Source organism: Lithobates pipiens, unplaced genomic scaffold (assembly GCF_037356315.1).
Source record: "Lithobates pipiens isolate NorthernLeopardFrog02 unplaced genomic scaffold, aLitPip1_a1.2 Scaffold_16, whole genome shotgun sequence".
NCBI classification, from domain to species: domain Eukaryota; kingdom Metazoa; phylum Chordata; class Amphibia; order Anura; family Ranidae; genus Lithobates; species Lithobates pipiens.
In genome coordinates, this window is record NW_027507748.1 from 371379287 (window position 1) to 371399811 (window position 20525).

The 20525-nt window shown below is 41.2% G+C and overlaps 1 protein-coding gene across 4 annotated transcripts in view; it reads right to left on the reverse strand.

Moving 5' to 3' along the window:
- TBX4 (T-box transcription factor 4) overlaps positions 1-20525 on the reverse strand; it is a 219049-nt gene that overhangs the window by 126942 nt on the left and 71582 nt on the right. For all 4 annotated transcript variants that reach the window (XM_077482129.1, XM_077482130.1, XM_077482131.1 and 1 more), the window contains exon 3: positions 12493-12587. In XM_077482129.1, coding sequence (XP_077338255.1) covers positions 12493-12587 — 95 coding nt within the window. The remainder of the gene's footprint in view (positions 1-12492; positions 12588-20525) is intronic.

Genomic DNA, 20525 nt, shown 5'->3' on the forward strand with positions numbered 1-20525 from the left:
CTGTGCGTGATGTAGTAAATATTTTGTTATGTGAACATATAAAATCTTTTAAAATGGCACAGCATTACAAAAAAAATGAGGCAAAACAATACAGAAATAGCAAGATCCACACGTCAATTAACTGTTTCCTTTTTTTGCAGTAAATGTCACAGTATAGTACTACCATAGATGTAAAATGTCTGGTATTAAAGTTGAACTCTGGAATTGTGCCCACTATTTATTTTTGGTTCCCACTCTCCATGCTCAATTAACTTGCAGTACATTTTGGTAACCAATGCCTTACTTTTCAAAGACAATTTTATATTATTCCCTGTGATGTCATTTTCTGTGTTAGAACAATGCACTGTTTTTGGGTGCAGAGATGAAAGTATATGTGCAAGCTATATGTGATATCTGAGGGTAAACCAAGCACTCCTTTTTCCATGAATTAATGGGAAATGTTGTGGTCAGTTTCCCATCAGACGTGTATGTGTATGCATGGGTGGATGGGTCTTGGAGCAAAAATTTGGGGTCATAATGTAAAATAAATTTGACTATAACCATAACAATAATATATATATATATATATATATATATATATATATATATATATATATATATATATATATATATATATATATATATGATCTTTTGATGTTTTTAATAATTTATAAAATATTATTCAATACAGAGCTGCCAATCAATGGATGCGATTGGTTTGCGTCCTTGTGCTGTGCCAATGATACCAGCCCTATAGAAGGAAGCTTGACATAATCACGCTTCCTTCCCTTTTTTTTATATTTATAAGTTTTATTTTAATCTTTAGCAAAGCATACAGAACTGTTAACAAGACTAACATCAGATACAAAAAAAAAAGTCAGAGTGGAGTCCATAAGGGTTTAAATACCAAGGAGGTCAACTAAGTAATAATATCATAGTAAAATACAAAGTTTCCTTGTGGATAGGTGGTAGATACATTTCCTGACCCTGTATACTCCAACTGTAGGTAGAAAACCATGAGGCTTAGCTAAGCTGAAAGGTCTTATTTTTCCAAAAAAAAAAATTCAGGTATTTCAGAATGACTCAAACTAAGAAGAAGAATAAGTGAAGAGAGGCCAGGAAAGGCGATGTAGGTAGAGAGGAGAGAGAGAGCAAAATGGAGAAAAGAAGTTAAAGGAAAGAGGTAGAAAAAGAAAGAGGAAGGGGTAGGATAATGGGTGGGGGTTGAGAGAATGGAGTCCATATACGAGACTGAAAGCATATTCATGAGGGCATTACACATTTGGGAACAGAAAATGGAATGTGATCTCTAGTGAGATGTTGCCTGTGTGATCAGGGTAGTTAGATGTGTGGCATATTTCCTTGCGTACTGGAAATTATGCCAATAATACCATATTTCTTCCTCCTGACTAACTAGTTCAGGATTTATCATTTTTTGCATGAGGGACATTGACAGTCAATTCCTGAGATCCAAGATATTCTTTCTCCTCCAATGGAAAACTGGTTAAGTATGCAAATACAACGTTTTCTAAATACTGTACTATCCAATTGTGCAGAGGGTACCATTGGAGCAATGCCGCCGGAACACTGCCCTGCTATGTCATACAGTCGATTTCCTATTTTCGGAGCAACAATCTTACTGGGGAATATGTCCCCACCTTTCTGCAGAAGTGGGAGTGTGACCTGGATAGGACCTTGACATGCAAGAGGAACTGTGTCCTTTTCACTGATCTTCCATCTCCAGCAGATATCAAGAGACAGAATATAAACTGTTGGCGCATTGGTACAAGACTCTCTCCTTTATAAAATTCTCTCTTTAGTTTTACCTTTTTTGTGTGTTTGCATTGCCAGCATGTCAACATTTTTGCGTACTGTACCTCACCTCACCGCATGTCACTGCAGCATGTTGCAATAGGGCATGGTGCAGAGTTGAATAAAGTGTAATTTTGCTACACTTCAATTGAGTTTTAAGAGATAAGTAAACTGTGCCATGTATTGCAACATTGCATTACATGCTACAACATGCAGACTTGTATGAATGATCCCTAAGAGGTGCCACACTACTAATGATGGAACAGGAGTTTTTAATGGTAACCGGAATTTGGATTATGACAATCAGTGTAATGCGGAGAGATGCCACACTTCAGACACATGTGTGAAAAAAAAGGAAAATGGCCTCAGCTCCACCCAAGCCATTCCCCACCTCTGGAACTTAGTCACAGAGTCTAAGCCTTGAGGGCGGGGTAAAATCTATCAGGTGGCATGGCTTGGGAGGAGCCAAGGCTGAGGCCGCGTTGCACTTTTGTATTACATTAAGCTTTTGGGAGTGTGATGTCTCCACATTACACTGATTATCATGATTGCTGTATAAATATCTTAGATGCTGGCATCCACATTAGCATGGATGACCAGAGTGGATACAGTAATCCTTTGAGTGGCTGTCAGGACCCAAGTCTGAACTTGCGACCTCTGCCATGTCTGGTGAAGTCTCTTCTTGCTGAACCACCTGAGATGCTGGACATCTTCCTGCCTGATTGTTTGGATTTTCTTGTCTCTTGGTTTTTGGTGAACCTTGAACTCTTTGCTCTTTCCATGAACTTCCTGATTTAAGCTTTGTCTCTGTACTTTCTGTTTGCCAGATTTTTGTGCTCTCTCCAGCCAATATCTTGCTCTTGTCAGTCCTGCTGTCATTCATATCTCCACTACCACTTGTTACTGACCTTTTCCTTGTTTCTTGACTATGCTTCTGCTTAATCCCAACCTGTGAACAAATGTTACTGACCTGTGGCTTGTTTACTGACTATGCTTCTGTTTGATCCCTACCTGCTATACTTGCTACCGGATCCCAGCTTGCTCATCTCCTGGTGGGGTGATCCTGAGGAATTATACCTGGTAATAACCGCAACAAAACCCATCTCCACCATCAGGAGCTCTGATAAATGTCGTTTAGTGCTTGTACTCTGCGCTTGGATGAGCCTGTGTCTTTTGCCAGGGTGACCTGCTTCTGCACTTACCCAGCTAGTCGGTGGGAGCCTCTCTACTGCTATAGATTCTGATCTCTGAGTCTGACCCTGGGCCGTGACAGTGGCACTCCAAGTTAATAGAATAGGTCGCAACTTGAATTGGGATATTGTAAAATTCTTATAATGTGATAATTTTTTTTATACTAAACTATACAGTTAGACTTTGGCATTTTAATGTAAGCGAAAGCACATACATAAAAAACATTACATCAAAACTTGCGTGAGTTTCTCAGAATTTTTCTATTTATCCTGGAGAGGTAAAATATATAAAACCAACATGTCAAAAAAAATAATCAAAAACAGAATCAAACAATATTTTCCTGCTTTTCTTTGTAGGACTGCTTACACTTGATGGTGACTGCTTACACTTGATGGTGACTGTTTGTGAACTTCAGTCTTCAAGTCATTCTACAGATTTTCAATATTCTGGGCTCTGACTAGGTCATGCAAGGACATTCACCTTTTTCTCCTTCGACCACTGGGTGGTAATTTTTGCTGTGTGTTTTGGGTCATTGTCATGTCGAAAGATAAACCTTCTTCCCATTGACAACTTTCTTGCAGAGGGTAGCAGATTTTCCTCAAAAATTGGATGGTAGTTTGCCTCATTCATTTTTCCTTCTATCCTGGCAAGTACTCCAATCCCTGCTGCAGAGAAACATCCCGATAACAGGATATTACCACCTCCATGCTTTACTCTAGGAATGGTGATATTTGGATGGTGAGCTGCATTGGATTTCCGCCAGACATCATTTGGTGTTAAGGTCAAACAATATTTTTTGTCTCATCTGGCCATAGCACGTTTTTCCATGCCTCAGAATCTTCTAGGTGCATTTTGGCAAAGCTCAGTCATGACTGCATGTGGCTTTTCTTGAGGAGTGTTTTTTTTTCTTGCAACCCTCTCATATAATCCACATTTATGGATAATATTTGATATTGTTGTCACACGCACACAATGACCACACTTTGTCATAAATTCCTGCAACTGCTACAGAATTGCTATAGGCCTCTTGGTAGCGATGTCCTGATCCAGGGAGGGTCTGTGTTGTACCAAATTTCTTCCACTTCTTAATAATAGACTTTACTGTGCTACTAGGCATTAATAAATCCTTTGGAATTTTTTTGTATCCATCTCCTGACTTGTGCCGGCCCACAACTTTATCCCAGAGATTGCTTACTTCAGTTGCACTACCAGAGACTGAAATGCTCCCGGAAATGCTAAACTAATCAAAATGACCACAGTTCATCACAGTTGAAAGTCAAATGGCTTTGTGTGCCATTGAGAAGGCGATTAGCTACACCTGATTGAATTTACAAGTCATTTTTAGGAGGGGGTGATCCTTTTTCCAACTCAGTGATTCTGTTTTTGAATATTTTACATTTTTTTCCTGACCTGTTGGGGTTATATCTTTCACTTAGTAAATACAGCTGGGTAAAACAAAAAACACGTCTGTCTTCATTTCAGGCTGCAAAGCAATAAAAATGTCATTACTTTATAGGTTTAATGGGGTAATTATTTTCTTTACTTTCTATATATATATATATATATATATATATATATATATATATACTATAGTGTCAAAATTATTGCAACTATAACAGCTTCAACTCTTCTGGGAAGACTGTCCACAAGGTTTAGGGGTGTGTCTATGGGAATGTTAGACCATTCTTCCAGAAGTGCATTTGTGAGGTCAGGGCCTGATGTGGGACGAGAAAGCTTGGCTTGCAATCTCCACACTAATTCATCCCAAAGGTGTTCTTTCGGGTTGAGATCAGAACTGTGCAGGCCGGTCAAGTTCCTCCACCCCAAACTCACTCATCCTTGTCAAATTAGGTTTGATTTGACAATATAGTGTGTATATATATATATATATATATATATATATATATATATATATATATATATATATATATATATAGTACAGTATGTGTATTTTTATATATAGAGCATCTCACAAAAGTGAGTACACCGCTCACATTTTTGTAAATATTTTATTATATCTTTTCATGTGACAACGCTGAAGAAATTACACTTTGCTACAATGTAAAGTAGTGAGTAACAGTGCTTGTATAACAGTGAATATTTGCTGTTCCCTCAAAATAACTCAACACACAGTCATTAATGTATAAACTGCTGGCAACAAAAGTGACTACACCCCTAAGTGAAAATGTCCAAATTGGGCCCAAAGTGTCAATAGTTTGTGTAGCCACCATTATTTTCCAGCACTGTCTTAACCTTCTTGTGCTTGGAGTTCACCAGAGCTTCAAAGGTTGACACTTGAGTCCTCTTCCACTCCTCCAAGACAACATCACTGAGCTGGTGGATTTTTTAGAGACCTTGCGCTCCTCTGCCTTCCATTTGAGGATGCTCCACAGATGCTCAATAGAGTTTAGGTCTGGAGACATGCTTGGCCAGTCCATCATCTTTACCCTCAGCTTTACCCTGTGCAGCTCAGAAGTGCTTGCCCCTGAACTGGTCTCCAGTTCTGGAACCCGACCCTCTGCTTAATTCCATTGCAAAAAGCTACTTGAACCCTCTATAAGTCAGGTATCCTGTGTTTGTTACTCACAGAGCTATATGTATCCTGCTTCAATCGGTTGAATAAATCTCTAATTTAAAGTGGTGTTCCCGCCGCAAATTATTTTAAAAAAAAGTCAGCATCTACAAACACCGTAGCTGCTGACTTTTAATAAAGACACTTACCTGTCCAGCAAGCCCGCAATGTCGGCTGCCCGAGGCCAATCCGTCCATCGGATCAGCTGCCGGCACCTCCATCTTAAGGAAGGGAAACAGGCAATAGAGCCTTGCGGCTTCACTGCCCATTTCCTACTACGCATGCGCAAGTTGCGTGGCGCTTTGTGAATGGCCAGGTTGTTTCCTGGGACACACACATGTCTCAGAAGAATAGGAATAGACAGATTAGGAAGACTGCCTAGCAACAGCAGTTTCAAGTAAGTTAAAAAAACATTTTTTTCTATTTCTTTTTTTGAACATATTAATGTATTTTTTTATTTTAGGGTGGCCATCCACTTTAAATATAAATTGTACTGCACCCAATGTCACCTAGGGAAGAAATGTTCACACAAGCTAACAATTCTTGGACTCCTGGTCATACTTAGAAAGATCGTAAGAGGAAACTTTGACTTTTTCCCACTATGAGTAATTTTAATAGACAACAAACCAGAAAAATAGAAGATACCACATTCAGCTTCCTTCATCACATAGATGTTGTTAGCTCTGGGCAACCAGGGTGCACATCTGGTGTCTCGTGCGGTGTGCTCAATTACATTTTTTTTTGTTTTACCACTGCAGTGACACTAATGCCGCGTACACATGATTGGACTTTCCAGCAGACTTGGTCCGGCGGACAATCCGCCTGACTTTGCAGCGGAGGTGCGCTGGACTTTCCGAACGAGCGGACTTGCCCACACATGGACTAAAGTCTGTTCATTTTGAACGTGACTCCAGGTACGACGGGACTAGAGACGGAAGTCAATCTCGCCGCTTTCATCGTTTTGAGACACTCACAGGTAAAATAGCTTTAGAACATTGGCTCTGAATGCTCTGGACAACATGCCATGGTGTACATAGGCTGCAGCTGAAAAGTTAGTTAACCTTTTGATTCCAAAGAGCAAAACACTGTATCAAATTTAGTCTATTTTTTTGTCTATAGTCATTATTATTCAGGATTGACAGTATTTAGCATTCTAAGGACAGGCTTAACTGGTAGTGGCAGCAGTGAACCAGAGGTGAGATAGGACCCCCAGGAACAGTCCCAGTTGGTTTGTCCTGCACTTTTATTCAGCAAGGCAGTAAACAAACATAGCATCAATGCAGGAGGGCTTTATATAGCAATTCCACATTATAAAACAAAACAAAACATCTGCTAATCCAAGCCATTTACTAAGCTCAAATTCATTCCTGGCTAACAGGATGCCCTTCAACAGGTTCCTCATCCCCAATACAAGCAGGCAGCGCTGGTACCTTTTAAGTGGTATGTCAGCAGTCTAACTTTCCACCCATCACAGCCAAGAAAGCAAGAGATCCTCTATCATCAGTAAGCTATATATGCCTGTGGACATCTGAAACTAATTAGTAAGGGGTGGCCAAGACCCCTTTCACACTGCTCCACTGCAGTTTGGCCACAGCATGGGTGCAATGCAGCATACCCACGGTTTTTGTGTAGGTTACCTACAGTTTCCCACAGACTTCTATTGAATTGAATAGAATTTTGATGGTTTTGGGCTCTAGGGACTTAGGAACACAAACCAATCCCCCTTTAAGAGACTGTTCGTAAAACACCTCTGTTGGTCCTGGATTTTGGGCTGCGGAAAAGAATGGGTGACCAGTTCACGAATCCACCTCCCAGAATACTTGGTCTGTTAAAAGGGTTGGAAAGCCATAGAGGAAGTGGCTGTGAAAGAGAACCTTTAAAACCTCTGGGGAAGGTAATCAGACAGGCGGATTACTGCGTGAGAACACTTGGGAAAGTGCAGTGAGTTGTATAGGCTGGTAAAAAGGCCTGCTGTATGAACCTAGTTTGTTAGTTGTTCCTTTGCCAAAGTGAAGTGGGTTTCTGATGTCCAAAAATAAACATAGGATCGTAATTCCTTAGAAACTGCATTGTATGGTGCCTTCCTATCACAGAGCTACTATTTGAGCAAGTCCTATTTCATGATATATAATATAAATAAATATATATATATTGTGGATATGCGACCCCATGTCACAGGTGTATATAAGCAGTATATGCTTGATTTTGGCAGGAACACTAATTACACACCTGTGGGCTGGGCTCATAAACATGGCAGGAAAAGAAGTCAGTGCTCAGACTTGGAGACAGCTCCGCCCGGCAGACAGGAAGTCTGGCCAGGAGGGTTTCAGTAGGAGACGGCTCCATGCGAAAGAGAGACAGGAGGTCTTGGAGTATAAGACTGCAGGTGACAGTCTGTGTGTATGTCTGAAGCAGGCAGGTGTAGCCTGTGACTAAAGCAGCACGAAGCTGACAGTAAGTAAGCCAGGAAGCTATGGTTTGTTTATACAGTGATGGTGGAACCCCCTGCGAGGGAAGATTACTGTTTGTTTGAACTTTTTCTATTCCTTTAAATAAAAGTGGGCTGCCATGCCCTAAAAACGCAAGTCTGTAGTGGCACGTTTCTGGAAAATTGCATGCACCACAACCTAATCACCCCGGATCATCACTATATATATATATATATATATATATATATACTGTGTGTGTATGTATGTATGTATGTATATATGTATATGTATATATATATATATATATATATATATATATATTTGAATATCATCATCACATCACAACCTATTTATTAATATTAGTAACCCCATTCCACGATTAATGGCATCTGAAATCCAAGCAAAATGTAAAAACAAAAAAGCGATAAACAGTGGACTAAAAAAAAGTATAAAATAAAAGATGGTGATAAAAATCCAAAACCAAACAAACATAACCCCCAAAAAGCAGCAGCTGTATATAAACACCCTTAAGATGACCATACATATTAGGCTGATCCTTATTGTACATAGCATTACACCACAATAAAACTGTGTTCATAAATAAATACATAAATCATCCAAGCGTCCATTTCATTAAGTGCATAGTCCACTTTTCTTGTTAACTCATTATGTGCAAACTTTAAACACACTTTTTAAAACTTCTTATTTACCACTGTGAACAATATCCAATCTGGCGCAGTCCGCCACCTACTTATGGCCCCACACTTACCAGTTTCAAATGCCCAAGATGAAATCAAATGGGCTAAAAAGCACAGGTATACACCAAAAATGGATGGATGAATGGATCTCATACGCCACATAGAAAACTGTTGCATATTCCCTCTAGGTGTGACCTGTGGTATGGGATGTGAGCTATCAGTAAACAGCACACATATCTCTCTGTCCCGTGCAGTGATTACACTACAGGAGCAGATACTGCCCTACCCCTCCTTCCCACTCTCAACCAAGCGGGGGGGGGGGGGGGGGATGGAGGTTGAGAACAGGCAGAGAGAATGAAGCATGCAGCTGCTGCTCTCACGTTCTCTGTGCTGCCTGTCCCAGACACAGTGTAACAAAGGACTCTGAGGAAGAGGGTAGTCTTGGCAAAACATGTTAGCCTATTGGAGCTTTAACTTCTCCTACCATGTGATATGATGCAGTGTGGACTAGATGATAATGAACTATGAGAGGAGCTTGATACATTTGTCATCTTGTGAGTATAATACTTATCATTTTTTAATAATAAAGTGATAGTTTAAGGATAATGCACTAGGTCTAAGTGTCCTCTCTTTCTCTTTGTGGTTTCAGTTGTGAAGACTCCATCAGTCTTAACCACTTTCAGGCCGCACCATTTTGCTGGTCAAAGACCAGACCACTTTTTGCGATTCGGCACTGCGTCGCTTTAACTGACAATTGCGTGGTCGTGCGACGTGGCTCCCAAACAAAATTGACGTCCTTTTTTTCCCACAAATAGAGCTTTCTTTTGGTGGTATTTGATCACCCCTGCGGTTTTTATTTTTTGCGCTATAAACAAAAATTTTGAAAAAAATGCATTATTTTTTACTTTTTGTTATAATAAATATCCCCCAAAAATATATAAAAAAACTTTTTTTCCCTCAGTTTAGGCCGATACATATTCTTCTACATATTTTTGGTAAAAAAAATCGCAATAAGCGAATATTGATTGGTTTGCGCAAAAGTTATAGCGTTTAAAAAATAGGGATAGTTTTATAACATTTTTATTATTTTTATTAATTTATTTATTTTATTATCGAACATTCCGAAATACTTAGTCCGCCGTACTGCACGCTGAAAAAGTCTGCTGAAGCCCACACACGAGCGGACTGTCCGCTGAAATGTGTTTCGGCGGACTAAGTAGGCCATACAGTCCGCCCGTGTGTACGCGGCATTAGTCCTCATTTTAGGATAGTGGGTAGAGCCATGCATATTCATCCTGTAGCCAGGTGCTGGGCTAAAGCAGTATGGAGAAGGAGTCACGGCCTTTTATTCTTCTCTCCCTCTACTGAGATACTGATGTTTTGCTGCACCATTCTCCTCCAGCCAGCAGGAGGAAAGCTAAAGCCAAGCAAGCCCATGGATGTTTATGCAGGGTGCTGAGAAGCTGGGAGATCTAGTTTGAGATGGCTGCAATATAATAGGATGAATAGACTCCTTACACTGCAGATCCCAGTCGGCATGTGCAGTAGGAGGCACTGTGCAGTGAAGAGATGATTTTTTTATTAAACAACCTAAGAAAGTTATTCCTCTTGGCACCAAGGTAATTAGAGAGAGAGCACCTCTATGTATATTTGCCTGCTAACAGGAGACCTTACCAGCAGAGATCCAAGATAGAGATTGGGAATGAGGACACCCGGGCGCAGCACATCACTGCCCACATCACGGTACTTGCACCGCTGCCGCAGGGTGACTGGAGCACCCACTCATACTCTGCTTCCCTCCTCTAATCACTTGAGGCTTTTGTGGAGAGACCAAGGGGGCCCCCTTCTACAGTGAGCATCTGCTGAGAGGGCTATTCACCCATTGCTGATACTGATAATAGAAACTGAGCCACTGAGAGCAGAACACCAGGTGTACCCAATCAACACCGCCCCATACTGTGCTCCACACGGCACATTATTTCAAACATAGACTGCACCACCACCAACCCTATATAGCATTATAGTGAACCTTTACTGCATCTTAACCACATCCACCTTGCACTTGTGTTTAGACTATACTGTAACTATACTGCATGCAGGTTAACAAAAACTGTGGTTAAGTGCACCGATGCTCTTAAAGGGCCCCAATGATAGCCGCCAGAATAACATCTCAGAGAACTACCATTCCGGTAATAATTATTCTGCAAGCCCGCTTTTTTTCCCCTGCACCTTTCACTACCATCCTCCTTACTTTTGGACACTGCATGTTCAGTTGGTCTAGGACTAGCATCACTGCTATCAATGCATATTCAAACACTTGGTTTATTGAACTGTACTACTGCTCACTGTTGCACTTGAGGTGACATTGCCCCTGTTTATGCTTGTCTGAACACCAAATGTCAGAGGGGCTGAAGTTCTTGAGAAGGTCAAGGCAAAGAACAGAGGACCCATCCTATTCATCAGCTCCTACAGGGGTAATGCTACAATCCATGTATGCCCCAATAGCCAAATGTAGTAGGGCTTTTGACCCAACAAACAATGTAAGGGTTGTATATGCTTGATGAGTCACAATCCCTTCTCACCAGAAACAATGGCTTCAATACATTGCACTGATGATGTCCAAAAAGTCTAAAACAGCTATAGGTACTTTGTAATAAATGGTGCTATAATATTAGACTATATTTTCCCTATACCCCAGTGGTTCTGAATGTGCATATGACCATGGGTGTGTGTGAAAGAATGATTTTTCATGCTCACTTTCCTAAAATTAGGAATAATCCTCTTAATTTTAGGATATGTGCTGGAATGAGAAATATGAATAATTTCTGTTCTAAGAAGGCTCTACTGTCCCACACAGTATATTTACAAAGGCTAAGTGTGTACTTCCAAAAGAGGGAGGAACTGAAAACATGTACATTTCTGTGTAAGTTTAATTTTCTAATCTGCCTTTAAAGGGAACTTCTGAGGATAGGGGTTAGCTGTTATTTCTTTCCTTGCTTATTAGCCACTCTGCTTAAAGTGGAAGTAAACTCCCCTATCGTTTTCAGCCAAGGAAGCTGCCATCTTTGCATCTGTTTAATATTCAACTGCTATGGTGCTGCACATGTGATTTGTTATGACACCAGCCATTGGATGGTTTGATAGTTTGGCTGAGAGCACAGCCAACGTGCAGTTAGCATTCCCAACATGCCTTTTTTTTTTTTTTTAAATCCATGGGTTTACTTCCACTTTAAATTTTCAGGGCACTGGTGTTGATTTACTAAAGACAAATAGACTGAGCATTTTGCAAGTACAGTTGCAATCATTTTCCCACAAATTAGTGAATTGGTGAAGCTTCAATATGTAAAGAACACCCAATCAGGTGCAAGGAAAAAAAAAAAGAAGATTTTTTGCACATGATTGGGCGATGGTGAAATCAGCACAGCTTCACTACCACTAAGCTCTAAGGGAAAATGAGTGCAACTGCACTTTCAAAATACAGAGTCTATTTGCCTATAGAAATTCAACTCAAACTTAGTAGTAAATCAAAGATAGCAACACCTAAAGCTTTAACAATGCATAGTATTTGTCCCATGAATGTGAACCTTTAGCATTGTAAATTATCTTGCAATAAGTTTCTACAAAGACATACCGTATAAATAGGTGGAAAACTACTTTTTTTAGTTGTGTAATGATGATGCTGCACTTATTGGACCTTTCATGCTTTCAGAATGAAGACCCAGTAATTGAGAGCAAAACATTTGTAGAGCAGGCTGAATAAGTAATAATACTGTAAAATCCCAGCAAATAATGAACTAGAATTATTACAAACCTGCCAGCTTTGGTTATGATCATTTCAGTTCCTGCTTCATGAAACTTCTTCCACAGTTCCTTTTCATGAAGGTAAACTTTGATATTTTCTATTGTCTGCAAGTTGAAAAGGACAAAGGATGTTAAAAATAATTATTAGTCTTTAATGTCATAGACAGAATTTACATTTGCAATACACCAAAAAAGTTGAGTTTTATTCGTATTATTGCCACATCATACCCATGTACTTGCAACATGGGCTTATGAGTATGCACTTATTTTTACATGTACTAGGCGACATTTATGTGCATTTTAAAATAACATGTTTCGTCTATATGGAAGAGATAAAACACAAATTTCAGTCTGAACTACAGCATGGGCTGATAGCCAAAGACCTTCTCAGGGCAACTGGAGACCACTAGTGTGTGTCTGTGACATATACCCCTACTATGTGTATAACATCTTTATGAACAAAAATGTAATACAGAGTATGTATACAGTAAGCAATAAAATTCCCCTTTAACTACTTGCCTACTGGGCACTTTTACCCCTTTTCTGCCCATGCCAATATTCAGGTTTTAGCAATGTCACACTTTGAATGACAATTACTCAGTCATGCAACACTGTACCCAAACAAGATTTTTATCCTTTTTTGAGACATATAGAACCTTCATTGGGTGGTATTTATTCACCAGTTTTTTTATTGTTTGCTAAATAAATAAACAAAAAAAAGATGAAAAACTTTTCTTAGTTGAAAATCAGTTTAAAATAACTGATTTTTCTTCAGAAATATATACTGCTACATTTATTTGGTAAAAATAACTGAAATCAGTGCATATTATTTAGTCTGTGTGTAAAGTATAGAGTCTATAAGCTACGGTACATATATTGATAATTGATCAATCCATATATACTGACTGCCTCATTTCATTTTTTGAGGCCCCAAAATACCAGAACAGTACAAATACCCTCCAAACTACTTTTTTTTGTAATGCAGACAGTCTGGGGTATTTAATAAGAGGCATGTTGAATTTTTGGAAGTTGTCATTTTTATGTCATGATTTTTTTGGAAAATGAAGGAAATAAATAAAATATGCTATTTTTTCACAATCTTTTAATATACTGTCACCACAACAGTACAGCATCATCATATGGCTGGTGTAGTGTTGGTCAGAGATTTTGACTGGTGACAGTATTTATTTACTGGGGGGGAGGGGGGGTGATCAGTATTTTTTTTTCAAACTATGATTGCTTATAACAATGCTGATCACTGTTAGAAGCAAACTGTTTTATGAATGTACACATTCATAGCCATTATGTTCTGTTGAGACACACGATACAGTGCACTGTGATTGGCTGTCTGCACAATGTGATCACAGTGACTAATCACAGAGATCAACACAATAAAAACACAATGAATGGCTATGAATGAAAGCCTTTCCTTGTGTACAACTGTCATGTGATTGCTCACAGTGATTACAGTGCTGGGGCTGGCCTGGAACCCCTGATCTGTCATCTGCTGTGTCTGATGGACAGATCAAGCTACAGAGCAGCTGCTAAAACACGCAGGAGGCACATGACTCTAATGGTGTTATATGAGATCCTCCAGGAACCAGGTAGCTCCTGTTCAGCCTTCATATTACAATAGCCTGGACGGGAAGGGGTTAAAGGAAACCTATACAGGGGTTAATAAGAAAGTTACCTTTGCTGATCCTTTTCTAAAAATACTAGTACATCTATACATCTGTCTTTTGCTTCAGGACTTTCTTAGTCACTGACTAGCAATGCGCCAAATGTATCTGAGTTTGGTTCAGTGTATGGTCATCAAACCTCGCCTAAGGCGAACTTAGCCAAATTTGTCCATTTTCTAGGCTAGAGGCAATGTCTTATAGAGCTGGGCAATGTTCCTGAGGGCCATTTACCAAAGCAAAAAAAATTTTTTTTTATTATTATTATTATTAATTCTGTTTTGTGGGGAGCAGAAATTTTACCAATGCTTAAAGAAAAACATAAAATAAATGCAAACTTCCTTTAAATTACATGTTTGGGGGATGCCCTGAACCTGCCTATGAAATGTTGCATCTGTCTAATATATACAACCTTCTGCAGCAAAACTGACATACACAAAGAAAAGAATGCAGTTTAAATTGCCAGTAAGTGGCAGTCACTGAATGCTTTGTTCTGTTTGTAAAAATAAATCCTGGGATTCCCTTCATCTACACCAAACTCTTATTGTATAAGAAGGTCTGTTACAGATGTTAAAGTGGTTGTAAACCCTTGTAAAAAAAAAAAAAATATATATATATATACATATATATATATATATATATATATATATATATATATATATATATATATAAAACTGCAAGGCAAAGGCATAATGAGCTAGTATGTATAGCATACTAGCTCAGTATGAATTACCCGAGAACAAAGCCCCCGCAGCCATCCTCGTCTGCCACTCCGGCCGGCAACATCTCTCCCAGGGGTTACTTCTGGGTTTCTCGGCCCCGGCGATGTGATTGGCCGAAGCGGCGATGACGTCACTCCCAGTAACGCCACACAGACTGAAGCAACGGCACATACATGCATTTTGCCCCAGTGCGCATGTGCTGATGTCATCGGGACATGCAGGGGACAGGGGATGTCTCCTAAACCGTGCAGGTTTGGGAGATATCCTGGGTAGCTACAAGTAAGACTTATTATAGGCTTACCTGTAGCATAAAGTTGTTGTAAATGGTTTACAACCACTTTAATGGGGCATGTTTAAAAAAAAAAGCATGATGTCTCCCATAAAACCCATCCCTGCCTTATTTGAGAATGTAGTCTTACAGGCCGAGAAAGATGTGGAGAGCAGCCCCACCACCAAACCATACATGATCACATGCGAGGGCCCCCCTGGCAAAACACTTTACCCCCATGCTCCCCATGTTGATGAGGAGAAGAGTCTCTTCTCAAAAACCGTGGCCTGTTGGTTGTAGAGGTCTGTGGGTAGGAAGGCTTATCAAAATCTTATAGTAAGGCTAGCTCCAGATGTCCACTCCTACCCTACATGAATTAGTAAGGAGGAGATAGTATCCTCCGGATGTGTCCCAGTGACGTGGGACATCACTTCCGTGCGCTCCACGCTGCTCCTGGCTCTTCTCCTGTGGCCACAGGATGCGCTGATGACCTGCTACCGTAACACCACCCTCCAGGTACCATTTCCGGATCCAAGAAGACTCCAGGATAATACACAATGATGAGCCTGTACCCTATCTGCTTCTTGTGAGTGTTCATGTATATTGTGCCATTAAAAAAACTGTTTTAATACTGCACTTAGATGGTGCTTCCTTTGTTATCTCCCCTTATAACAGCTCCTTAGCTGACAGCTGAATGTGAACAAAGGAGCGTGATATCCCAAGTGACATCTTTGACCAAAATTTGGAAATGACCTTATTTGGTCAATGATGTGCATGTCTTCCAGATTCTGATAAGCCCCCCACCCGAAGGCTCTCACAACCACCATGCAAGGGTTTTGGGGAAGAGGTCCTTGTCCTCAGGTTTTTTGCCTGGCGAGGCATATAGCCTGATAGGGTTCAGGAGGAGGGGCCACATGCAGCCAGGTTGCAAGTTTAGATAAACATTTTGTAAGGATTTTGGAGAGACCCTGTATTTTTTTTTCATGGGATTCCTCCTTGAAATCCATGCCAGACCTGGAGGATCTGGTATGGAATTTGGAGGAACCACACACCGGTGATGTTGCTAGCGCTGGGCAATCCAATACCACTGCAGCAACCAGCAGGGTGCTGGGAGGGGAATTTGATGAGGGGATAATTTTTACTGGAGGGATTGGGGTCTATGTTTAGTGCTTGGAGGGGAGTCTTTTGGGACAGAGAAAGGGATTTTAGTAGGGAGGATTACTGCTGGGGCGATTCTGGGGAGAAAAGGTGCTGTGTTGGGGGGAGAAATTTTTTGCTGAGGAGGGGGATTTGGAGAGGGAGAGAATTTGTGCTAAGTAGAGTATTTAGGGGGGTTACTGGCAAGGATAGGGAAGATTTGTGCTGGGGAGGGGGAATTTGGGGAAGGGGATTTGTGCTAAGAGGGCTATTTTGGGAGGAAGATGATTTGTTCTAATAGGGGATTTGGAAGGGAAAAGACGATTTGTGCGGGGGGGGGGGGGGCTGGAGGAGAAGATTAGTGTTAGAGGCAAATCGGTGGAAGGTATTTGAGGGAAGAGGTTTAGTGCTGGGAGGGGTTATTATTGGATGGGGATTTGGGGGAGGAAAGGGTTGTGCTGGGGGAGGAAAGGGTTTGTGCTGGGGGGTTGATTTGTGCTGAGGAAGGGAGATGTGGGAGAGATAAGATTTGTGCTGGGGGAATTTTGGAGGGAGAGCTTTAGTGCTGGGAGAGGGGAAGTTTTAGTGCTGGGAGATGGGATTGAGGGGGAGAGTTATTGCTGGGAGGATCTTCATTTTGTACTCTTGATACTAGCACTCTGCACATTACACACACCTGGTCCAAGCATTTTGTGCATTATTTTTCCCTAACACCTGCATTCTGTGCAAAATGAAATTTTGGGGAATCCCATCCCATTTTTTTTGTATGTATCAGCCCCCATCCTTACCTATTTGTTTACACCCTCCTGTCAGCTGGAATCCCAGCAACCAGCCTGAGTGGGAAGCTGACACATTTAGCAATGGTGGTAATACTGCTGCTAAATATTTCACTTCCCACTGCATGCAAGTTTGACTCTGGCAAACACTACATTTATTTTGGCCATTCATCGAACTCCAAACATGCAAAGCTCACCCCATCATTGACCCATAGATTACATTTCTGCAGCTTAGATTGTCTGAGTGAAGTAAAAACAACTGATCTGTGCACTTGTTCCAAGCCAGTGTTTTAGTCAATATCAAAACAATTGGAATAGAATGATAGGTAAGTATTATTTCAGAAGAATATGTCACCAATGGCAACCTCCATATTCTTCAGTACAGGTTACCAGAGCAAGAGGTAAACAAAAGCCATCTAATGCCCTATAACAACTCTTTAGAGTTTTCTTTGCAGGGGACAAACTTTCTTTCCACTGGGACAAAGACAGTACAAAAATCACCTGATAGGGGTTTTACCCTTTCCTGATCTATCTAAATCCAAAAAAAGACATAAGACAGACTTTTGGCTGGGATGCCTTTATTGCTTCTGGTGAATTTCCCGATTGAAGCCTATTGAGGCCAGATGCAGTCCAGTGCATTTTTTTCTGTATCAAAAATGCATGCGCAGTGTTTTCTATGTATTCCAATTGCCTTAGTTCACACTGGTGCAGTCAGTGAAAAAAGTAGAACATGCTGCATTTTACTGCACAGAACTGTACTGGAACACAGCAAAATGTATCAAAAACCCACCAGAATGGAGTGTGGTGTGAACTTTAAGCAAACAGTAATAACCATCTCATTGCAACTCAGCTGATACAGTTTATTTGTAATTTTAGCCTTTGAAAGTAAGATATCCCCTTTTGTGATGGCACACCTGTTATAGTGGAAGGCCACTACATTGCCTTGTTTTGTGAGCTTCTTCACTGACAAAAGATTTATTTAAGAGCATCGACATAGAGGACGTTCATCACAGGTATCTTTCTGGTGACACTCTAGGAAATAGGACAGTAAAGAAAACCATTTCCTATTCCTTATGATTCCATTACTTGCCAGTAAGCTGTGGTGATTTTTTTCTGTTTTACTCTAGTCAAGGTGAATAAAGAAATGTCTGTAATTTGTCATGTGACTGCTAGCTCCTGAATCAACACACCATCCCTGCAAAGATCAGGTGCAACTTTTTGATTGAAAAAAATATTCACACTTTTAGCCTTTTGTCGTTTAGTTTATTTTTGCACTCTAGCTTATCATATTCTGCAATCTGCTTGTTTCTGGCACACAAAACATTCAAGTGTTTCTGTTTTTGTTCCTATTTTTTCATCTTTAAAGCAGACTCTGCAAAAGAAGCACTGTCACTAATAATGTTTTCTGTTTTACGTGTATATTCATCCACAAGCTTACCCTTAACATATTCCAGTGTCAGTTCATCACATGAACATGCATCAAGTGTTTTTACAACCGTTTCATAACTTTCTGGTATGCCACTGAGTAATAGTGCTGTGACATGAAAATATTTTATTTCTTTTCCAATGGCTCTCAGACGTTCAACCACTTACAAGGTGTGCCTTATGTAATCATGCATATACTGTTTATTTCTGAGATTATCTCTTGCATGCACCTTTTGTAATCTTTCCCACATTTCTTTAGCAGTTTCAAACTTACATATACTGTATGTAAGATTTGATCATCTTTTTTGCTATATATTTTTTTTTGCAGATATTGTGCTCTGAGCTTTCTGATATTTTTCTATTCACTCATCTGAAGGATGTTCTGACCTGACTTTATTCATACATTTCCACGTACATTCTCTTATTAGCAGCATTTTCATCTTAAATTTGCAAGACTGGATAGCTCTGGTTTGTCAGATTTGCAAATGAAAGCTTTGTTGCAGCTGTGTTACTGCCGAAGAAGAACTACAGCAAGAGTGCCTGAGTTTTGAAGAAAGGTTACTATTGGCCACGCTTGCTACTAATATAGGGAGGTAAATATATTTTAAAAAGTTTTATTCAATATTCAAAAATATCCAAAGTAATGAATCCAAAAATGTATTAAATAACACAGAATACCTGGCCACGTGGAGGCAGACATTCCTCCACTACAGACCTCAGTGGAGCCCCTGCCACACCAACTTAGTGTCGTCCTCCACAAACAGGACGACATGGAAAATAGGCTCTGAAGATGCAACCTTCAGTTCGTGGGTCTCCCGGAGCGATCCAAGGGCTCCGACCCCCCCACCTACCTGGAAAACCTCCTTATCAAGACCTTCAGCAGAGAATCCTTCTCCTCCACGTTTGTGATTGAGAGGGCACACCGCCTAGCAGCTCGTCCTCCGCCGGCTGGCGCACCCCCACGGACATTTATAGCCAAGCTACTCAACTACAGGGACCAAGATACAGTGCTTCGCCTCACTCGCGAGCGGAGAAATATACCAGTCGACAACGCCATGGTTGCGGTATTCCCGGATTTTTCCGCAGAGGTCCAAAGGAAGCGGGCGCAATTCACCGAGGCCAAGCGCCAGCTGCGCGTCCGCCATCTGCCCTACACAATGTTGTTTCCTGCTCGGCCCCGGGTGACCCGGGATGGCAAGACGCACTTCTTCGAGGACCCTGCCGCCCTCCTGTTGTGGCTGGAGCGGGAAGAGGCATAGAGCCCTGCTCACTGATGATCAGTGCCGCCTCCAGGGGACCCGGAGGGTGCTTACCTACATGCTTCTACAACCGTGAGTGATCCTTGTTCCTGCTTGCCCCCCCGGTGTGTCTCCCTTTTCCCACCGATCCCCTGACCTGCTTCCCCTGACACTATGGGTATCCCCTGCCCTGGAGAACGCTCTGCTACTGATGCATGGGACTAGCCACCCCCATATCCCTTGTGCACTCCGGATCCACTGCAACTGTCACCCCCCTGATAACTTCCTTCCCTATGCGGCTCTGCGGTCGGCCTACTTCGGTGTTTTGGCAGGGGGCGGTGGGCACAGCCTACACCGATTTGCAAACCTTGAACAATTCCCTGCGGGTGCTGTGGGACACGCCGGGGAACTGGACCGGGACACTTTACCTCTGGCGTTTGGCCTTGCTTCTCCCTTTTCCTACCCCCTTCCCCCCTCCCCTGTCTTCCTCTGCCATCACCTGCGGGATTACCCCCACGTCCAAGCGGACCCCCTACTTGTATGCCTGTCTGACACATTCACCTGGATGATCCCCTACCTGCCCTTTTTGCCCCTTTTCTCCTGTGAGCCCCCCACGATATTTACCCCTTTGATCTCTCAGACAACTAGCAGACTCTTAGTTCGGTTAATGCACACCCTGCAACCCACTACACTGTGTGCTCTGCAGTTTTTTACAATTGCGCCCAATGATGCTATGTTTCCCTGGCCAGCTGTCACTACCGCGGCCGTGGCGAGTCACTGTTACGATGTTATGCCCTGCTG